Genomic DNA, 20,480 nt, shown 5'->3' with positions numbered 1-20,480 from the left:
ACACACACACACACACACACACAAATATATATACACACACAGACAGAGAGATCCCCAGCAAGAAGCAGCAAAGGGCTTCATCTCAGGCGGAGTCCCCAGATCTAAACATACTTCATTTGCATCTCATTTCCGCATTTTGTTTTTAGTTTTCAAAGATAAAATAATACTAATTTTGGAAATTCTTCTGGACAGACAGTCTTCATAACCCGGCAGTATTGTTCAGCATCACTGTTTCTGAAAACATAAGTAACTGAACAGTGGCACGATAAAAGTTTAGCTTCTTTGAGTCCAGTTTCATTTAACAGGATTCACTTTAATAAACCATTTAACAGAACATGTAAAAATATAAAATATTTAGTTTAGTATTTATAATAATTATTTTCATTAAATCATTTTAAATGCTTTTATTTTTGATACAATGAGCCATTCAATTACATTCCTAATTTTAACTGATTTTTTTAAAATCAAGAACAAAAGATATGTACTTTTGGTTGACCAGTTGCTCTTAATTACAGATCAAGCGGAAATTTATTTACTTTGGGGCGTCTGATGCAAAGGGCTTCACTCCACATGACAAGATACACTTCCAAGCTTGACATGCATACACTTTGTTTTTAAAGAAGAGCTGTATATAAGAGGAAAGCCATATTATGATGCTTTCCGAAGTAGAAAGTAGATGTCATTTCATGAAAAGGTGTAAAAACTCACTTCTGCGAAGTCCTTTTGGTGTTTTCCAGTAAGGGATGATGCCACAGAATCAAGTATATAAAGACGCAAGCACTTTAAGGAATGGTTCATTTTGAAGTAGCAAAATGAAACTATTTAACTTTTAATGGAGGGTTTCAATAACAAAAAGACATATTCGAGCACATCTGTACTTCTGTATCCTCTTTTGATATATTATGATTTTCGTTTGTGGAAAGATTGGATCATTGCTGACGGTCCCTAACTGGAAGGCGTACGTCGTGCAGGGGAAAAGGTAGCGAAGAAAGTTCAAGCCAATCACAAAGCGCTTGGTATTCGTTGACCAATCAGCGGTCGGAGCTGGACGGCTAACGACGGGAGTGCGCATGCGGATTCGGAGGCACCGAAAGGCGCGAAGCAGGGAAAGAAAGTAGCAGAGAGTCCAAAGAGAAGATCCACACTCCGGAGGTAATCACTATGCAGACTCGGGCTGCTGCTGGTACAGGCAGTGGCCGCCGATGTTGTCAAGGGATGACATAGAGAGACTGACTTGAAGGACAAAGATGGGCATCATGAAGTGACTGGCTGCTGGAGAGGGGAAGTAGTCAGTATAAAGAGGAGAAGCGTACTGGGTGAGATGAGGCCAGATGGACAGATTTATTATCACTGACATACATTTAGTAGTAACGGTACAGTGCAAATGCATAAAAATACTATAAATTACAAAATAGTGCAAAAACTAACAATAACAGGGATAATTAACACAGTAACACACAAAATGCTGGAGGCATTCAGCAGGTCAGGCAGTAAACAGACACTAAGCTGTTCCTGAATTATTGAGTGTGGATGTTCAGGCTTCTGTACTTTATTGTAATAATAAGAGAGCATATCCCACATGGTGAGGGGTAGAATTCTGTTTATTATCATTGACATGCAAAATCAGAATTATTATCACCGGCATCTGTCGTGGAATTTATTAACTTAGCAGCAGCAGTTCAATACAATATATAATATAGAAGAAAAAATAAGTAAATCAATTGCAGTATACATATACGGAATAGATTAAAAATAGTGCAATAACAGAAATAATATATATTAACAAAGTGAGGTAGTGGTCATGGGTTCAATGTCTATTTAGGAATCAGATGGCAGAGGGGAAGAAGCTGTTCCAGAATCCAGAAACTACGATGCACAGTACTGTACTCATGTTATTTATTGCACTGTACTGTTGCACATGTGGAAAGCGGCCAGTGAGTGAGTGGGCCAGTGAAGGAGTGGAGATTTGAGGCTTTGACTCGAGAGGCTTCGACAGGAAGAGGTGGAGGACGAGTTTGTTCCCAGTTAGTCTTTGCAATGCCTCCTGAGACGGTGATGTGCCTCTCCTGTGAGATGTGGCAGTCTTGGGGGAATTCCCGTCTCCCGCAGTCACATCTGCCAGAAGTGCATGCGGCTGGGCAATCTGGAAGACCGTGTGAGGAATCTGGAGCAGCAGCTGGATGACCTTCGACTCATAAGGGAGAATGAGGCAGTCATAGATGAGAGCTACAGGGAGGTAGTTACACCTAGACTGCAGGAAGCAGGTCATTGAGTAACAGTCAGAGGGGGGAAAGCGAAGGTGAGTAGACAGACAGTGCAGAGCACCACTGTAGCCATTCCCCTGAATAATAAGTTTACCATCCTGGATGCTGTTGGTGAGGACAACCAACCAGGTGTGAGCCACGGTGGCAGGGCCTCTGGCACTGAGTCTGACCCTGTGGTGCAGAGGGGTGGGACGGAGAAGAGAGCTGTCATCATTGGAGACTCTATAATCAGGGGAGCAGACAGGAGATTTTGTGGACGTGAGAAGGAAACCCGCGTGGTTTGTTGCCTTCCGGGTGTCAGGATCCGGGATGTCTCTGACCGGGTGCATGACATCCTGGTACGAGAGGGAAAGCAACCAGAAGTCGTGATACATGTTGGGACCAATGACATAGGCAGGAAGAGGGATGAGGTCCTGAAGTGTGAGTTTCCGGAACTAGGCAGAAGGCTGAAGAACAGGACCTCAAGGGTGGCGTTCTCAGGATTGCTGCCAGTACTACGTGATAGTGGTGGTAAGAATAGGAGGAGATGGCAGTTGAATGCGTGGCTGAGGAGTTGGTGCAGGGTGCAGGGTTTTAGATTTTTGGACCATTGGTATCTCTTCTGGGGAAGGTGGGATCTGTACAGATTGGATGGGTTGTACCTGAACTCGAGGGGGAGCAATATTCTTGCTGGTAGGTTTGCTAGCATGGTTCGGGAGGGTTTAAACTAATTTGCAAGGGGGATGGGACCCGGAGCGATAGAGCAGTGAAAGAAGTGCATGGAGTAAAGCCAGATCTAACATATAGAGAGGCTTTGAGGAAAGAGCAGCAGAATAAAGGGTGTAAAGGTAGTAAGCTAGAAGGGCTAAAGTGTGTGTACTTCAATGCAAAAAGCATCAGGAACAAAGGTGATGAACTGAGAGCTTGGATACATACATGGAATTATGATGTAGTGGCCATTATGGAGACTTGGCTGGCACCAGGGCAGGAATGGATTCTCAATATTCCTGGATTTCAGTGCTTTAAAAGGGATAGAGAGTGGGGGGAAAAGGGGAGGAGGGGTGGCATTACAGGTCAGGGATACTATTACAGCTGCAGAAAGAGTGGGTAATGTAGCAGGATCCTCTTTTGAGTCAGTATGGGTGGAAGTCAGGAACAGGAAAGGAGTAGTTACTCTACTGGGGCTATTCTGTAGGCCCCCTGGTAGCAGCAGAGATACCGAGGAGCAGATTGGGAGGCAGATTTTGGAAAGGTGCAAAAATAACAGGGTTGTTATCATGGGTGACTTTAACTTCCCTAATATTGATTGGCATTTGATTAGTTCCAAGGGTTTAGATGGGGCAGAGTTTGTTAAGTGTGTCCAGGATGGATTTCTGTCACAGTATGTTGAAAGGCCGACCAGGGGGAATGCCATACTAGATCTAGTATTAGGTAATGAACTGGGTCAGGTCACAGATCTGTCAGTGGGTGAGCATCTGGGGGACAGCGATCACCACTCCCTGACCTTTAGCATTATCATGGAAAAGGATAGAATCAGACAGGACAGGAAAATTTTTAATTGGGAAAGGGCAAATTATGAGGCTATAAGGCTAGAACTTGCGGGTGTGAATTGGAAGATGTTTTTGCAGGGAAATGTACTATGGATATGTGGTCAATGTTTAAGGATCTCTTGCAGGATGTAAGTGATAAATTTGTCCCAGTGAGGAAGATAAAGAATGGTAGGCTGAAGGAACCATGGGTGACAAGTGAAGTGGAAAATCTAGTCAGGTGGAAGAAGACAGCATACATGAGGTTTAGGAAGCAAGGATCAGATGGGTCTATTGAGGAATATAGGGTAGCAAGAAAGGAGCTTAAGAAGGGGCTGAGAAGAGCAAGAAGGGGTCATGAGAAGGCCTTGGCGAGTAGGGTAAAGGAAAACCCCAAGGCATTCTTCAATTATGTGAAGAACAAAAGGATGACAGGAGTAAAGGTAGGACCGATTAGAGATAAAAGTGGGAAGATGTGCCTGGAGGCTGTGGAAGTGAGCGAGGTCCTCAATGAATACTTCTCTTCATTATTCACCACTGAGAGGGAACTTGATGACGGTGAGGACAATATGAGTGAGGTTGATGTTCTGGAGCATGTTGATATTAAGGGAGAGGAGGTGTTGGAGTTGTTAAAATACATTAGGACGGATAAGTCCCCGGGGCCTGACGGAATATTCCCCAGGCTGCTCCACTAGGCGAGGGAAGAGATTGCTGAACCTCTGGCTAGGATCTTTATGCCCTCGTTGTCCACAGGAATGGTACTGGAGGATTGGAGGGAGGCGAATGTTGTCCCCTTGTTCAAAAAAGGTAGTAGGGATAGTCTGGGTAATTATAGACTAGTGAGCCTTACGTCTGTGGTGGGAAAGCTGTTGGAAAAGATTCTTAGAGATAGGATCTATGGGCATTTAGAGAATCATGGTCTGATCAGGGACAGTCAGCATGGCTTTGTGAACAGCGGATCATGCCTAACAAGCCTGATGGAGTTCTTTGAGGAGGTGACCAGGCATATAGATGAGGCTAGTGCAGTGGATGTGATCTACATGGATTTTAGATAGATAGATAGATAGATACTTTATTCATCCCCATGGGGAAATTCAACATTTTTTCCAATGTCCCATACACTTATTGTAGCAAAACTAATTACATACAATACTTAACTCAGTAAAAATATGATATGCATCTAAAATCACCCTCTCAAAAAGCATTAATACGGTAATAGCTTTTAAAAAGTTCTTAAGTAGTTTACTTAAATACATTGAATCCTAACCCTGGCACTTTAACATATCTTACTCCTGGCGGTTGAATTGTAAAGCCGAATGGCATTGGGGAGTATTGATCTCTTCATCCTGTCTGAGGAGCATTGCATCGATAGCAACCTGTCGCTGAAACTGCTTCTCTGTCTCTGGATGGTGCTATGTAGAGGATGTTCAGGGTTTTCCATAATTGACCGTAGCCTACTCAGCGCCCTTCGCTCTGCTACCGATGATATACTCTCCAGTACTTTGCCCACGACAGAGCCCGCCTTCCGTACCAGCTTATTAAGACGTGAGGCGTCCCTCTTCTTAATGCTGCCTCCCCAACACGCCACCACAAAGAAGAGGGCGCTCTCCACAACTGACCTATAGAACATCTTCAGCATCTCACTACAAACATTGAATGATGCCAACCTTCTAAGGAAGTACAGTCGACTCTGTGCCTTCCTGCACAAGGCATCTGTGTTGGCAGTCCAGTCTAGTTTCTCGTCTAACTGTACTCCCAGATACTTGTAGGTCTTAACCTGCTCCACACATTTTATGAGGCCTAGATCTCCTAAAGTCCACCACCATCTCCTTGGTCTTGGTGATATTGAGACGCAGGTAGTTTGAGTTGCACCATATCACAAAGTCCTGTATCAGTTTCCTATACTCTTCCTCCTGTCCATTCCTGACACACCCCACTATGGCCGTGTCATCAGCGAACTTCTGCACATGGCAGGACTCCGAGTTATATTGGAAGTCTGATGTGTACAGGGTGAACAGGTCCGGAGAGAGCACGGTCCCCTGCGGCGCTCCTGTGCTGCTGACCACCGTGTCAGACCTACAGTCTCCCAACCGCACATACTGAGGTCTATCTGTCAAGTAGTCCACTATCCAATCCACCATGTGAGAGTCTACTCCCATCTCCGTTAGTTTGTGCCTTAAGATCTTGGGCTGGATGGTGTTAAAGGCACTAGAGAAGTCCAGGAATGTAATCCTCACAGCACCACTGACCCCATCCAGGTGAGAAAGTGATTTGTGCAGCAAATACGTGATAGCATCCTCCACTCCCACCTTCTCCTTATACACAAACTGAAGAGGATCCTGGGCGTGCCTGGTTTGTGGCCTCAGATTCTGTATTAGCTGCTCCATGGTCTTCATCACGTGCGACGTCAAGGCAACAGGTCTGAAGTCATTCAACTCCTTTGGTTGTGGTTTCTTCGGTACTGGGACAATACAGGATGTTTTCCACTGTCTGGGTACTCTTCTCTGCTCCAGGCTCATGTTGAAGATGCGCTGTAGTGGTTCTCCCAGCTCAGTTGCACAGGCCCTCAGTAATCGTGGGGATACTCCATCCGGTCCAGCCGCCTTGCTGGTACAGATCTTCCTCAGTTGATCTTCCACCTGTGCAGCTGTAATCCTGGGCGTGGGCAAGGTCTCCTGTGAGTGGCTATTTTCCTGTGAGGGAAGTAAGAGGGAGGACGAATAGAAAGACAAGCCTGTGATATGGTGCAACTCAAACTACCTGCGTCTCAATATCACCAAGACCAAGGAGATGGTGGTGGACTTTAGGAGATCTAGGCCTCATATGGAGCCAGTGATCATTAATGGAGAATGTGTGGAGCAGGTTAAGACCTACAAGTATCTGGGAGTACAGTTAGATGAGAAGCTAGACTGGACTGCAAACACAGATGCCTTGTGCAGGAAGGCACAGAGTCGACTGTACTTCCTAAGAAGGTTGGCGTCATTCAATGTCTGTAGTGAGATGCTGAAGATGTTCTATAGGTCAGTTGTGGAGAGCGCCCTCTTCTTTGTGGTGGCGTGTTGGGGAGGAAGCATTAAGAAGAGGGACGCCTCACGTCTTAATAAGCTGGTAAGGAAGCCGGGCTCTGTCGTGGGCAAAGTACTGGAGAGTTTAACATCGGTAGCTGAGCGAAGGGCGCTGAGTAGGCTACGGTCAATTATGGATAACTCTGAACATCCTCTACATAGCACCATCCAGAGACAGAGAAGCAGTTTCAGCGACAGGTTACTATCGATGCAATGCTCCTCAGACAGGATGAAGAGGTCAATACTCCCCAATGCCATTAGGCTTTACAATTCTACCGCCAGGACTTAAGAACTTTTTAAAAGCTATTATTAATGCTTTTTGAGATAATGATTTAGATGCATATCATATTTTTTACTGAGTTAAGTATTGTATGTAATTAGTTTTGCTACAACAAGTGTATGGGACATTGGAAAATGTTGAATTTCCCCATGGGGTTGAATAAAGTATCTATCTATCCATCTATCTATCTGGTGTGGAGTTCTGCGGTGAGGATGAGATTGTGCTGTTGAACCTATTGAAGAAGTTGTTCAGCTGGTTCGCTTTCTCCACATCTCCACTTATGTTTGCCCCCCGCTTTGCACTGCATCTGGTGATGATCTTCATCCCATCCCACACCTCCTTCATGCTTTTTTTCTGCAGCTTTAGTTCTAGCTTCCTCCTATACTGCTCCTTTGCCCCCCTTCTCTGTACTCTGAGTTCCTTCTGAACTCTTTTAAGCTCCAACCGATCACCATCTTTAAAGGCCCTCTTCTTCTGATTTAGGAGGCCTTTGATGTGACTAGTGATCCAGGGCTTATTATTGGGATAGCAGCGAACAGTTCTAACAGGAACAACGACATCCACACAAAAGTTAATATAGTCCGTTGTGCATTCAGTGACCTCCCCAACGCCCCTACAAAGCCCCCCTTGCAGTTCATCCCAGTTAGTAGTATCGAAGTAGTCTCTCAGGGCCTGTTCAGCTTCAGGAGTCCACTTCCTAAAAGAGCGTGTAGTAGTGGGATGCCTCATCACAATTGATTTATAACTGGGCTGAGTGATTTTTATTAACGACCTGGATGTGGGGGTAGAAGGGTGGGTTGGCAAGTTTGCAGACAACACAAAGATTGGTGGTGTTGTAGATAGTGTAGAGGATTGTCAAAGATTGCAGAGAAACATTGATAGGATGCAGAAGTGGGCTGAGAAGTGGCAGATGGAGTTCAACCCGGAGAAGTGTGAGGTGGTACACTTTGGAAGGACAAACTCCAAGGCAGAGTACAAAGTAAATGGCAGGATACCTGGTAGTGTGGAGGAGCAGAGAGATCTGGGGGTACATGTCCACGGATCCCTGAAAGTTGCCTCACAGGTAGATAGGGTAGTTAAGAAAGCTTATGGGGTGTTAGCTTTCATAAGTCGAGGGATAGAGTTTAAGAGATGCGATGTAATGATTCAGCTAGATAGATAGATAGATAGATACTTTATTCATCCCCATGGGGAAATTCAACTTTTTTCCAATGTCCCATGCACTTGTTGTAGCAGAACTAATTACATACAATACTTAACTCAGTAAAAAAAATATGATATGCATCTAAATCACCATCTCAAAAAGCATTAATAATAGCTTTAAAAAGTTCTTAAGTCCTGGCGGTAGAATTGTAAAGCCTAATGGCATTGGGGAGTATTGACCTCTTCATCCTGTCTGAGGAGCATTGCATCGATAGCAACCTGTCGCTGAAACTGCTTCTCTGTCTCTGGATGGTGCTATGTAGAGGATGTTCAGAGTTATCCATAATTGACCGTAGCCTACTCAGCGCCCTTCGCTCAGCTACCGATGTTAAACTCTCCAGTACTTTGCCCACGACAGAGCCCGCCTTCCTTACCAGCTTATTAAGCTGTGAGGCGTCCCTCTTCTTAATGCTTCCTCCCCAACACGCCACCACAAAGAAGAGGGCGCTCTCCACAACTGACCTATAGAACATCTTCAGCATCTCACTACAGACATTGAATGACGCCAACCTTCTTAGGAAGTACATTCGACTCTGTGCCTTCCTGCACAAGGCATCTGTGTTGGCAGTCCAGTCTAGCTTCTCGTCTAACTGTACTCCCAGATACTTGTAGGTCTTAACCTGCTCCACACATTCTCCATTAATGATCACTGGCTCCATATGAGGCCTAGATCTCCTAAAGTCCACCACCATCTCCTTGGTCTTGGTGATATTGAGACGCAGGTAGTTTGAGTTGCACCATATCACAAAGTCCTGTATCAGTTTCCTATACTCCTCCTCCTGTCCATTCCTGACACACCCCACTATGGCCGTGTCATCAGCGAACTTCTGCACATGGCAGGACTCCGAGTTATATTGGAAGTCTGATGTGTACAGGGTGAACAGGACCGGAGAGAGTACGGTTCCCTGCGGCGCCCCTGTGCTGCTGACCACCGTATCAGACCTACAGTCTCCCAACCGCACATACTGAGGTCTATCTGTCAAGTAGTCCACTATCCAATCCACCATGTGAGAGTCTACTCCCATCTCCGTTAGTTTGTGCCTTAAGATCTTGGGCTGGATGGTGTTAAAGGCACTAGAGAAGTCAAGGAATGTAATCCTCACAGCACAACTGACCCCCTCTAGGTGAGAGAGTGATTTGTGCAGCAAATACGTGATAGCATCCTCCACTCCCACCTTCTCCTTATACGGAAACGGAAGAGGATCCTGGGCGTGCCTGGTTTGTGGCCTCAGATTCTGTATTATCAGCCGCTCTATGGTCTTCATCACGTGCGACGTCAAGGCAACAGGTCTGAAGTCATTCAACTCCTTTGGTTGTGGTTTCTTCGGTACCGGGACAATACAGGATGTTTTCCACTGTCTGGGTACTCTTCTCTGCTCCAGGCTCATGTTGAAGATGCGCTGTAGTGGTTCTCCCAGCTCAGTCGCACAGGCCCTCAGTAATCGTGGGGAAACTCCATCCGGTCCAGCCGCCTTGCTGGTACAGATCTTCCTCAGTTGACCTTCCACCTGTGCAGCCGTAATCCTGGGCGTGGGCAAGGTCTCCTGTGAGTGGCTATTTTCCTGTGAGGGAAGTAAGCCTGGTGTGGATTTCTGCGGTGAGGATGAGATTGAGCTGTCGAACCTGTTGAAGAAGTTGTTCAGCTGGTTCGCTTTCTCCACATCTCCACTTATGTTCGCCGTCCGCTTTGCACCGCATCCGGTGATGATCTTCATCCCATCCCACACCTCCTTCATGCTTTTTTTCTGCAGCTTTTGTTCTAGCTTCCTCCTATACTGCTCCTTTGCCCCCCTTATCTGTACTCTGAGTTCCTTCTGAACTCTTTTAAGCTCCAACCGATCACCATCTTTAAAGGCCCTCTTCTTCTGGTTTAGGAGGCCTTTGATGCGACTAGTGATCCAGGGCTTATTATTGGGATAGCAGCAAACAGTTCTAACAGGGACAACTGCATCCACACAAAAGTTAATATAGTCTGTTGTATAAAACTCTAGTTAGGCCACACTTGGAGTACCGTGTCCAGTTCTGGTCGCCTCACTATAGGAAGGATGTGGAAGCATTGGAAAGGGTACAGAGGAGATTTACCAGGATGCTGCTGGTTTAGAGAGTATGGATTATGATCAGAGATTAAGGGAGCTAGGGCTTTACTCTTTGGAGAGAAGGAGGATGAGAGGAGACACGATAGGGGTGTACAAGATATTAAGAAGAATAGACAGAGTGGACAGTCAGCTCCTCTTCCCCAGGGCACCACTGCTCAGTACAAGAGGACATGGCTTTAAGGTAAGGGGAGGGAAGTTCAAGGGGGATATTAGAAGAAGGTTTTTCACTCAGAGAGTGGTTGGTGCGTGGAGTGCACTGCCTGAGTCAGTGGTGGAGGCAGATACACTAGTGAAATTTAAGAGACTACTAGACAAGTATATGGAGGAATTTAAGGTGGGGGGTTATATGGGAGGCAGGGTTTGAGGGTCGGCACAACATTGTGGGCCGAAGGGCCTGTAATGTGCTATACTATTCTATGTTCTAAACAAAATCAGATTTCATGTAAATGGTGACAAATTTGATTTTGATATGGTCTCTGTTGTGGAATGAGAGTGGGAAAGGGGCAGGGAGAGGGTTGGGAAAGGAAGGGAGTGGGAAATGCCAGAGACATTCTGTACTGATCAATAAACCAATTGTTTGGAATGAAATGATCTTGCCTGGTGTCCGAGGGCTGGGTGTGTCTGCACTTGTGCCGTCCCTGGCATTCCTCCTCTGCCACCTTTCCCACACCCCTCCACGATTGCCATTTCCAACATCCTTTGCTCCCACCAGATTTACAAACTTGCTCTCTGCTCCATGTTGTCAAATACAGTACTGTATATCATAACAACACACACAAAATGCTGGTGGAACACAGCAGGAACACTGTCGACGTCTCGGCCCGAAACGTCGACAGTGCTTCTCCTTATAGATGCTGTGTTGTCCACCAGCATTTTGTGTGTGTTGTTTGAATTTCCAGCATCTGCAGATTTCCTCCAGTTTGCTCTGTATATCATAATATTTGTTTAGTGGCGTGAGTACAGTGCAAGGGTGTAAAATTAGTTTAAATTAGAGAATTGTGCAAAGAAGGGAGTAACGTGGGTTGATAAACCTTTCAGAAGTCTAATAACAGAGGGGAAGAAGCTGTTCTTAAACCTTGATTTGTGAGGATAGGTACAATCCAGGAGCAGGCCATTCGGCCCTCACTGTTGTGCCAAACCAGCTAAAAAGCAAATCAAAAACACTCCAACGCTAATCCCTCCTATTTACACCATGGCCATATCCCTCCATCTTCCTTACATCCAAGTGCCTATCCAAACATCTCTTAAAAGCCTCCAATGTATTTGCCTCTACCACCATTCCAGATATTCACGACACTCTGAATAAAAAAACTTGCCACTCACATCTCCCTTGAAATTAACCCTCCCACCTTCAGTTCATGTCCTCTGGTATCTGGGGAACAGATATTCCCTGTCTACTCTATCTATGCCTCATAATCTTGTAAACCTCTGTCAGATCTCCCCTCAGCCTCCGTTGCTTCAGAGAAAACAATCCAAGTTTATTCAGCCTCTCATAATAGCACAGCCCTCTAAACCAGGCAGCATCCTGGTAAATGTCCTCTGCAAAGCCTAGGTCAACCAGTGATCCGTGGCGTTAGGCGCGGATGACCTTGTGTGGGTAATGACTTTGTGTGCGTAATGACCTCACATGCATTCAAGTTCAGCAGTGGGTGTGACAGGGAATGAGGAAAGTTGCAGATGACATATCATTTCATATCGCCAAATCATATCGTTTCCTCGTGTCCCGGTAGCACATGCTTTGCGGCCCGGTGGTTGGGGACCACTGACGTAGGGGGCGATCCCTGCGGAAAGCAGAAAGCGGGGGGAGAGAAAGATGTGCTTGGTATTGGGATCCTGTTGGAGGTGGTGGAAGTTACGGAGAATTATATGTTGGACCCGGAGGCTGGTGGGGTGATAGGTGAGGACAAGGGGAACCCTATCCCAAGTGGCGTGGTGGGCAGATGGGGTGAGGGCAGACGTGTGTGAATTGGGAGAGATGTCTTTGAGAGCAGAGTTGATGGTGGAAGAAGGGTAGCCCCTTTCTTTAAAAAAGAAAAACATCTCCTTCATCCTGGAATAAAAAGCCTCATCCTGAGAGCAGGTGTGGCGGAGACGGAGGAATTGTGAGAAGGGGATAACATTTTTGCAAGAGACAGGCTGGGAAGAGGAATAGTCCAGGTAATTGTGAGAGTCCGTAGGCTTATAGTAGATATCAGTAGATAAGCCATCTCCAGAGATGGAGACAGAAAGATCACAGAAGGGGAGGAAGGTGTTGGAAATGGACCAGGTAAATTTGAGGGCAGGGTGAAAGTTGGAGGCAAAATTAATGAAGTCAGTGAGCTCAGCATGCATGCAGGGGGCAGCACCAATGCAGTTGTCGATGTAATGAAGGAAAAGTGGGGGACAGATACCTGTACAGGCTTGGAACATGGACTGTTCCACAAAGTCAACAAAAAGCTTGGGTCCTACTTCACCTGTGAATCGGCTGGTGTGGTATACTGCGTCCAGTGCTCCCGGTGCGACCTTCTATATATTGGTGAGACCTGACGCAGATGGGGAGACCGTTTCGCTGAACACCTACGCTCTGTCCGCCAGAGAAAGTAGGATCTCCCAGTGGCCACACATTTTAATTCGATGTCCCATTCCCATTCTGATATGTCAATCCATGGCCTCTATTGTCAAGACGAAGCCACATTCAGGTTGGAGGAACAACACCTTATATTCCGTCTGGATAGCCTCCAACCTGATGGCATGAACTTTGATTTCTCTAACTTCTGTTAATGCTCTCCTCCCCTTCTTACCCCATCCCTTATTTATTCATTTATTCCCCCCCCCCATTTTTTCTCTTTTGCTCTCTCTGCCCCTCTCACAATCACTCCTTGCCTGTTCTCTGTCCCCCTCCGGTGCTCCCCTCCACCTTTCTTTCTCCCTCGGCCTCCCATCCCATGATCCTTTCCCTTCTCCAGCTGTTTATCCCTTTTGCCAATCACCTTTCCAGCTCTTAGCTTCATCCCTCCTGCTCCTGTCTTCTATCATTTCGCATTTTCCCCTCCCTTCCTACATTCAAATCTCTCACTATCTTTTCTTTCAGTTAGTCCTGATGAAGAGTCTTGGCCCGAAACATCGACCGTACTTCTTCCTATAGATGCTGCCTGGCCTGCTGCGTTCCACCAGCATTTTGTGTGTGTTGCTGGAATTTCCAGCATCTGCAGATTTCCTGGAACTTACTAACCCTTACCTCTGGAATATGGGAGGAAACCGAAGCACCTGGAGAAAGTACATGTCTTGGGAAGAATTTTCTAACTTCTTACAGACAGCAGAGGAATTGAACTCGGGTTGCTGGCCCTGTAAAGTGTTGTGCTGCAGTACTCACGCAATCAGTTCTAAAGCATGAGCACATATCCCATCAAGGCATGGTTTTATACTAGGGCAGGGATATATATCCTGTGTATGATCGCTGGACTTATGTAGTAGAGCGATAGTTTGTTGGTGCCAGAGTTGATAGAGAGACAGAAAATTAATATGAATATTAATGAAGGGCAGCTAAAGGTGGGGGGGGGGGTTGGTCATGGGTGACATACACGTATAATGGATAACATGCACCATAATATGCATAAGATTTAAAGATAGGTCTAATTTGGTTTTATGGCGAAGGTGATTGTTACTGAGGCACTTGCCTGTTTTTGTCTTATCAGTACTGTACCTTAGTTCTCTAGAGTACAGTACTGAAATTGTAGGCTAGAGTATTTGAGCATATTCACTGATCAGAACTTTAGTATCAGTAAGTATGCTCTGGAAAGCAACCAACATTTTTCGTGAATATTTTCTCATTTTCATTTCTGCTAATTTTGCAGAAGTTTGTCGTTATTAGTCTATGTTTGTGACATTAGAAGTCCATCAGGCATAGGAGCAGAATTAGGCCATTCAGCCATCGAGTCTTCTCCGCTATTCAATCATGGTTGATTTATTTTCCCTTTCAACCCCATTTTCTTGTCTTTTACCTGTAACCTTTGACACCCTGACTCATCAAGAGCATATCAACTTCTGCTTTAAGTATACCCATGACCTGGCCTGCACAGACATCTGTGGCAGCAAACTCCACAGATTCACCACCCTCTGGCTAAAGAAATTCCTCCTCGTCTCCATTCTAAATGGATGTCCCTCTATTCTGAGGCTTCACCCTCTGGTCCTAGACTCCCCAATTATAGGAAACATCCTCTCCATGCTCACTCTATCCAGGCCTTTCAATATGTATTTAATAGTTTTCCATGGGATCCAACCTTATTCTTCCAAACTCCAGAACCATCAAACGCTCTTCTTACAATAACTCTTTCATTCTTGTGAACCTCCTCTGGACCTTCTCAAGTGCCAGCACATCCTTTCTTAGATACGGTTTATGATTTAAAAAAACAGTTTTATGAACCTGTGGCTGAAACAATTCACGGCAGTGTGTTTTCCAGGAAAATGGATGATGAATTTGGAGGATCTCTGACCCCTCCTGTCTCTCCTTGCGAAATGGAGGGAATGGAGACAGACATGCAGTGCTGCAGACCCCCCTGCTTCTCCTGTACCTTGGGACAATGCGATGCAGTGAAACCCTTTTCTCCTCAAGGCTATCTGGCAAGTGGATCACTAAACAGGTACGTATTATCGAAACTGGTATTGTGCAGCTAGTATTGTTACATTTCTGCTGGATGAAGGTTCTCAAATTGTGGATAATTACATAACAATAACCTTATTTATTCATCTTGATCAGACCATATTTCCTGCGGTATCATCTGATGAGTTTTCTTTGAGTTATCACTTCATGAGTATTCACTGAAGCCCGGAGAACAGGAGTAATCAGCAGCCATGTGACTGATTTGACATCAAAAGAACATGAGAATGGGCAGCAAAGTGGCAGATGGAATATTGTGTTGGGAAGTGCATGGTCATGCACTTTAGTAGAAGGAACAAAAACACAGACTATTTTCTAAATGGGGAGAAAATTCAAAAATCTGTGGTGTAAAGGGACTTGGGAGTCCACGTGCAGGATTCTCAGCAGGTTAATTTGCATGTTGAGTCAGTGGTAAGGAAGGCAAATGCACGGCTGGCATTCCTTTTGAGAGGGTTTGTATATTGTGATGCTGAGGCCTCGCTTGGAGTATTGTGAACAGCTTTGGGTCACGTGCTGACGTTGGAGAGGCTTCAGAGGAGGTTCACGACAATGATTCTGGGATTGAAAGGGTTATGATATGAGGAGTGTTTGATGACTCTGGGCCTGTACTCACTGGAGTTTAGAAAAATGGAGGGGCGGGGGGGAATGTTGAAAAACCTAGGCAGAGTGGATATGGAGAAGATGTTACCTATAGTGGAGGAGTCTAGGACCACAGGACATAGCTTCAGAATGGATGAGCGTCCATTTAGAATGGAGATAAAGAATTTCTATGGCCAGAGGCTGGTGAATCTGGAATTTGTTGCCACAGACGACTGTGGAAGACGGGTCTTTGGGGATATTTAAAGTGGAGTTTGATATGTTCTTGATTAGTCAGGGCATCAAAAGTTACAGGCAAAAGGCAAGAGAATGGGGTTGGGAAGGGGAAAAGCAGAGCAGATTCAATGGGCTGAATGGCCTATTTCTGCTCTTTTGCCCAATGGTTTTCTAATAATGTCACAAACATAGACCGTAACAGTTATATTGCGGGGAGAAGGCAGGAGATTGGTGTTGAAAGGGAAATGGATCAGCCTGGATCAAGTGGTGAAGGAGACTCAGTGGACTGAATGAATGGCCTAATTCTGCTCCTATATCTTATGGTCTTATAAGAAGTAAGAGCAGGGGTTGGTCATCTACACTGTTCAATAAGATCACAGCTGATCTGGCCATGAACTCAGCTCAGCCATTTCCCCAGAACCATTAATTCCCCTGATATGCAAAAGTCTATCTACTTAACTTTGTCTTAAGTATATTTACTGAGGAACCTCTACTGCTTTCCTGGGTAGAGAATTCCACAGATTCACTACTCGCTGGGAAAAGCAGTTTCTTCTAATCGCTGTTGTAAACCTACTCTCCTGTATCTTGATGTGATATCCCCTCGTTTTGGTCTCACTACCAGTGGAAACAACCTGCCTGCCTCTGTCTTTTCGATCCTTCATAATTTTACATTTTTCGATAAGCTACAGCTATGAGGATCTTCGCAGTATCAAGAGACCCTGTGATCCCTGTCTCAGACTTCGACATCAGAATGTTTTTCAAGAAGATGAACCCTCTCAAGGTGACAGGCCCCTATGGTGCACCTGAAAACCTGTGCCAACCAACTGGCAGTGTGTTCAAAGGCATTTTCAATCACTTATGGCTACAGTCAGAAGTTCCCACTTGCTTCAAAAGGGCAGCAAGCATACCAGTGCCCAAGAAGAGCAGAGTGAGCTGCCTTATCAAGTATCATCCAGTAGCAAGTACATGTTGAAATGCTTTGAGAGGTTGGTTATGGCTAGAACTAACTCCTTTCTGACCACGGACCTGGACCCACTGCAACTTGCCTATCACCACAATAGGTCTGCAGTGGATGCGATTTCACTGGTGCTTCTTAAATCACCTGGACACTACTAATACTTACATCAGGCTGCTGATTATTGACAACAGCTCAGTGTTTAACACAATCCTTCCTGCAGTTCTGACGAAAAAGCTTCAAAACCTGGTCCTCTACCTCCATCTGCAAGTGGATTATCGACTTCCTAAACAGAAGACCACAATCTGTGCAGATTGCTGACACTGATGTACCTCAAGGATGAGTGCTTAGCCCAGAGCTCTACTTTTTCCACCCCCATGACTGTGTGGCAAGGCGCCACTCAAATGCAGTCTGTAAATTTGCTGATGATGCAACTGTTGTTAGCAGAATTTCAGATGGTGACAAGAAAGTGTACAGGAGTGAGGTAGATCAGCTGGTTGAGTGGTGTCACAGTAACAACCTTGCACTCAATGCCATTAAGACCAAAGAGCTGGTTGTGGACTTCAGAAAGGATAGGACGAAGGAACACACACCAGTCCTCATAGAGGGATCAGAAATGGAAAGGGTGCTCAATTTCAAGTTCTTGGGTGTCAAGATCTCTGAGGATCTATTTTGGACCCAACATATCGATCCAGCTATGAAGGCATAACAGTGGCTGTACTTCATTAGGAGTTTGAAAAGATTCGATATGTTGCCAAAGACACTTATAAATTTCTACAGATGCACCATGGAAAGCATGGTTGCATCACTGGCTGCGTCACGTCTGGTGTGGGGAGGGGGGGCATTGCACAGGATCGAAATAAGCTGTAGAAAGTTGTACATTCTGTCAGCTCCATCATGGTAAATAGTCTCCCCAGCATCTTGGACATCTTCAAGGAACGATGCCTCAAAAAGGCAGCATCTATCATTAAAGACCATCATCACCTAGGTTATAACTTCTTTTCATTACTGCCGTAACGCCCTGGTTAAGATTTTTTACTGCAATGCTGTAGGTATTTCATTTCAGCACCTCTGTAGGAGCATTCTGTTCTGCTCTCATTCTGTTGGGGTTTGAGCTAAGAAAAGGGGCTTTGTTGTTCAACTTAAGAATGTTGTGTCAGCCAGTCAGGATGGTGGAATTGGGAGAAGGTTCTAGAGAACGCTGGGTTTTTGTGACGGGACACTGGTGTGAGTTGAAGCTGGGAGAAGACAGGAGGAGGTTGGCTGAGGATCCATCCCTGTTGCACAAGGTGCTTTGTGCAGATGAATGGCTTCTAGGCGGAAGGACCAATACTCCTTGGTGTTCCAGGTGGATTTTGAGTGACATTCAGAACGTGGTGTGGGTTTTCACTTAAACTGTGGGTCCAGCGTGTGGGTTAAAGACAACTTCGAGATGTCCAGCTTATGCGCACATTTGGACTGGGTTAACTGTGATGGACCCTTTTCATTTTTTCCCTTTATGGAACATAAAACATAGAAATCTACAGCACGTTACAGGCCCTTCGGCCCACAATGTTGTGCCGACCATGTAACCTACTCTAGAAACCGCCTAGAATTTCCCTATAACACAGCCTTGTATTTTTCTAGGCTCCATGCACCTATCTAAGAGTCTCTTAAAAGACCCTATTGTGTCCACCTCTACCACCGTCGTCGGCAGTGCATTCCACACATCCACCACTCTGTATGTCAAAATCTTAACCCTGACATCCCCTCTATATCTACTTCCAAGCACCTTAAAACTATGCCCTCTCATGTTAGCTTTTCAGCCCTGGGAAAAAGCCTCTGGCTATCCACATGATTAATGCCTCTCGTCACTTTATACACCTCTCATCTTCCGACACTCCTAGGAGAAAAGGCCAAGTTCACTCAACCTATTGTCATAAGGCATGCTCTCCAATCCAGGCACCATCCTTGTAAATCTCTGCACTCTCTCTATAGTATTCACATCCTTCCTGTAGTGAGGTGACCAGAACTGAACACAGTACTGCAAGTTGGATCTGACCAACATCTTATATAGCTCTACCATTACCTCATGGCTCCTGAACTCAATCAGAATCAGGTTTATTATCACCAGCATGTGACGTGAAATTTGTTAACTTAGCAGCAGCAGTTCAATGCAATACATAATATAGAAGAGAAATAAAATGGTACAGAGGAAATGTCAGGGGTAAGTTTTTTACGCAAAGAGTGGTGAGTGCATGGAACGGGCTGCTGGTGACAGTGGTGGAGGCGGATACGATAGGGTCTTTTAAGAGACTCTTGATAGGTATATGAAGCTCAGAAAAATAGAGGTGATGTCTCAGATAAGGACATGTTTAGCACAGCTTTGTGGGCAGAAGGGCCTGTATTGTGCTGTAGGTTTTCTATGTTTCTAAAAATAATAATAAATAAATCAATTACCGTATACGTATATTGAATAGATTTAAAAATGTGCAAAAATCAGAACAATCGCAAGACCCTGCAGCGGATAGTGAGGTCAGCTGAGAAGATCATCGGGGTCTGTCTTCCCGCCATTACAGACATTTACATCACACGCTGCATCCGCAAAGCAAACAGCATTATGAAGGACCCCACGCACCCCTCATACAAACTCTTCTCCCTCCTGCCATCTGGGAAAAGGCACCGCAATCGGGCTCTCACGACCAAACTATGTAACAGTTTCTTCCCCCAAGTCATCAGACTCCTTAATACCCAGAGTCTGGACTGACACCAACTTACTGCCCTATTGTCTTGTTTACTATTTATTGTAATGCCTGCACTGTTTTGTGTACTTTATGCAGTCCTGGGTAGGTCTGTAGTCTAGTGTAGTTTTTTCTGTGTTGTTTTTACGTAGTTCAATGTAGTTTTTGTACTGTTTTATGTAGCACTGTGATCCTGAAAAACGTTATCTCTTTTTGCTGTGTATAGTACCAGCAGTTATGGTTGAAATGACAAGAAAAAGTGACTTGATTTGACTTGAAATACTGTATATTTAAACAAAAAGTGAGGTAGTGTCCAAGGATTCAATGTCCATTTAGGAATCGGATGACAGAGGGGAAGAAGCTGTTCCTGAATCACTGAGTGTGTGCCTTCAGACTTCTGTACCTCCTACCTGATGGTAACAGTGAGAAAAGGGCATGCCCTGGGTGCTGGAGGTCCTTAATAATGAGCACTGCCTTTTTGAGACATTGCTCCCTGAAGATGTCCTGGGTACTTTCTAGGCTAGTACCCACTGTTGATGAATGCCATTACACCATACACCTTCTTAACAACACTGTCAACCTGCACAGCAGCTTTGAGTGTCCTATGGACACAGACCCCAAGATCTTTCTGATCCTCCACACTGCCCAGAGTCTTAATACTATATTTTGTCTTCAAATTTGACCTACCGAAATGAATCACTTCACACTTATCTGGGCTGAACTCCATCTGCCACTTCTTAGCCCAGTTCTGCGTCCTATTGATTGTAAACTCTGACAACCTTCCAGAGTATTCATGACACCCTCAACCTTTGTGTCATCAGAAAACTTACTAACCCTCCGCCCCCTTCTACTTCCTTATCCAGGTCATTTATAAAAATCAGAAAGAGGAGTGGTCCCAGAACAGGTCCCTGTGGAACAAAATCAGAAAGAGGAGTGGTCCCAG

The 20,480-nt window shown here is 45.2% G+C and overlaps 1 protein-coding gene across 2 annotated transcripts in view; it reads left to right on the top strand.

Annotated features, from left to right (window-relative positions):
• Window positions 1-1,049: 1,049 nt before the first annotated feature.
• Window positions 1,050-20,480, top strand: part of mms22l (MMS22-like, DNA repair protein) — a 251,378-nt gene continuing 231,947 nt past the window's right edge. The window contains exons 1-2 of one of the 2 annotated variants that reach the window (XM_073057520.1): window positions 1,050-1,152; window positions 14,841-15,032. In XM_073057520.1, coding sequence (XP_072913621.1) covers window positions 14,857-15,032 — 176 coding nt within the window. In that variant the 5' untranslated portion in view covers window positions 1,050-1,152; window positions 14,841-14,856. The remainder of the gene's footprint in view (window positions 1,153-14,840; window positions 15,033-20,480) is intronic. The other variant, XM_073057519.1, reaches the window with a different exon arrangement.

The sequence above is a fragment of the Hemitrygon akajei genome, chromosome 9 (genome assembly GCF_048418815.1).
Source record: "Hemitrygon akajei chromosome 9, sHemAka1.3, whole genome shotgun sequence".
In the NCBI taxonomy this organism is placed as follows: domain Eukaryota; kingdom Metazoa; phylum Chordata; class Chondrichthyes; order Myliobatiformes; family Dasyatidae; genus Hemitrygon; species Hemitrygon akajei.
The sequence above is the reverse complement of the archived record's forward strand: the minus strand, read 5'-3'. Positions and strand labels throughout refer to the sequence as shown.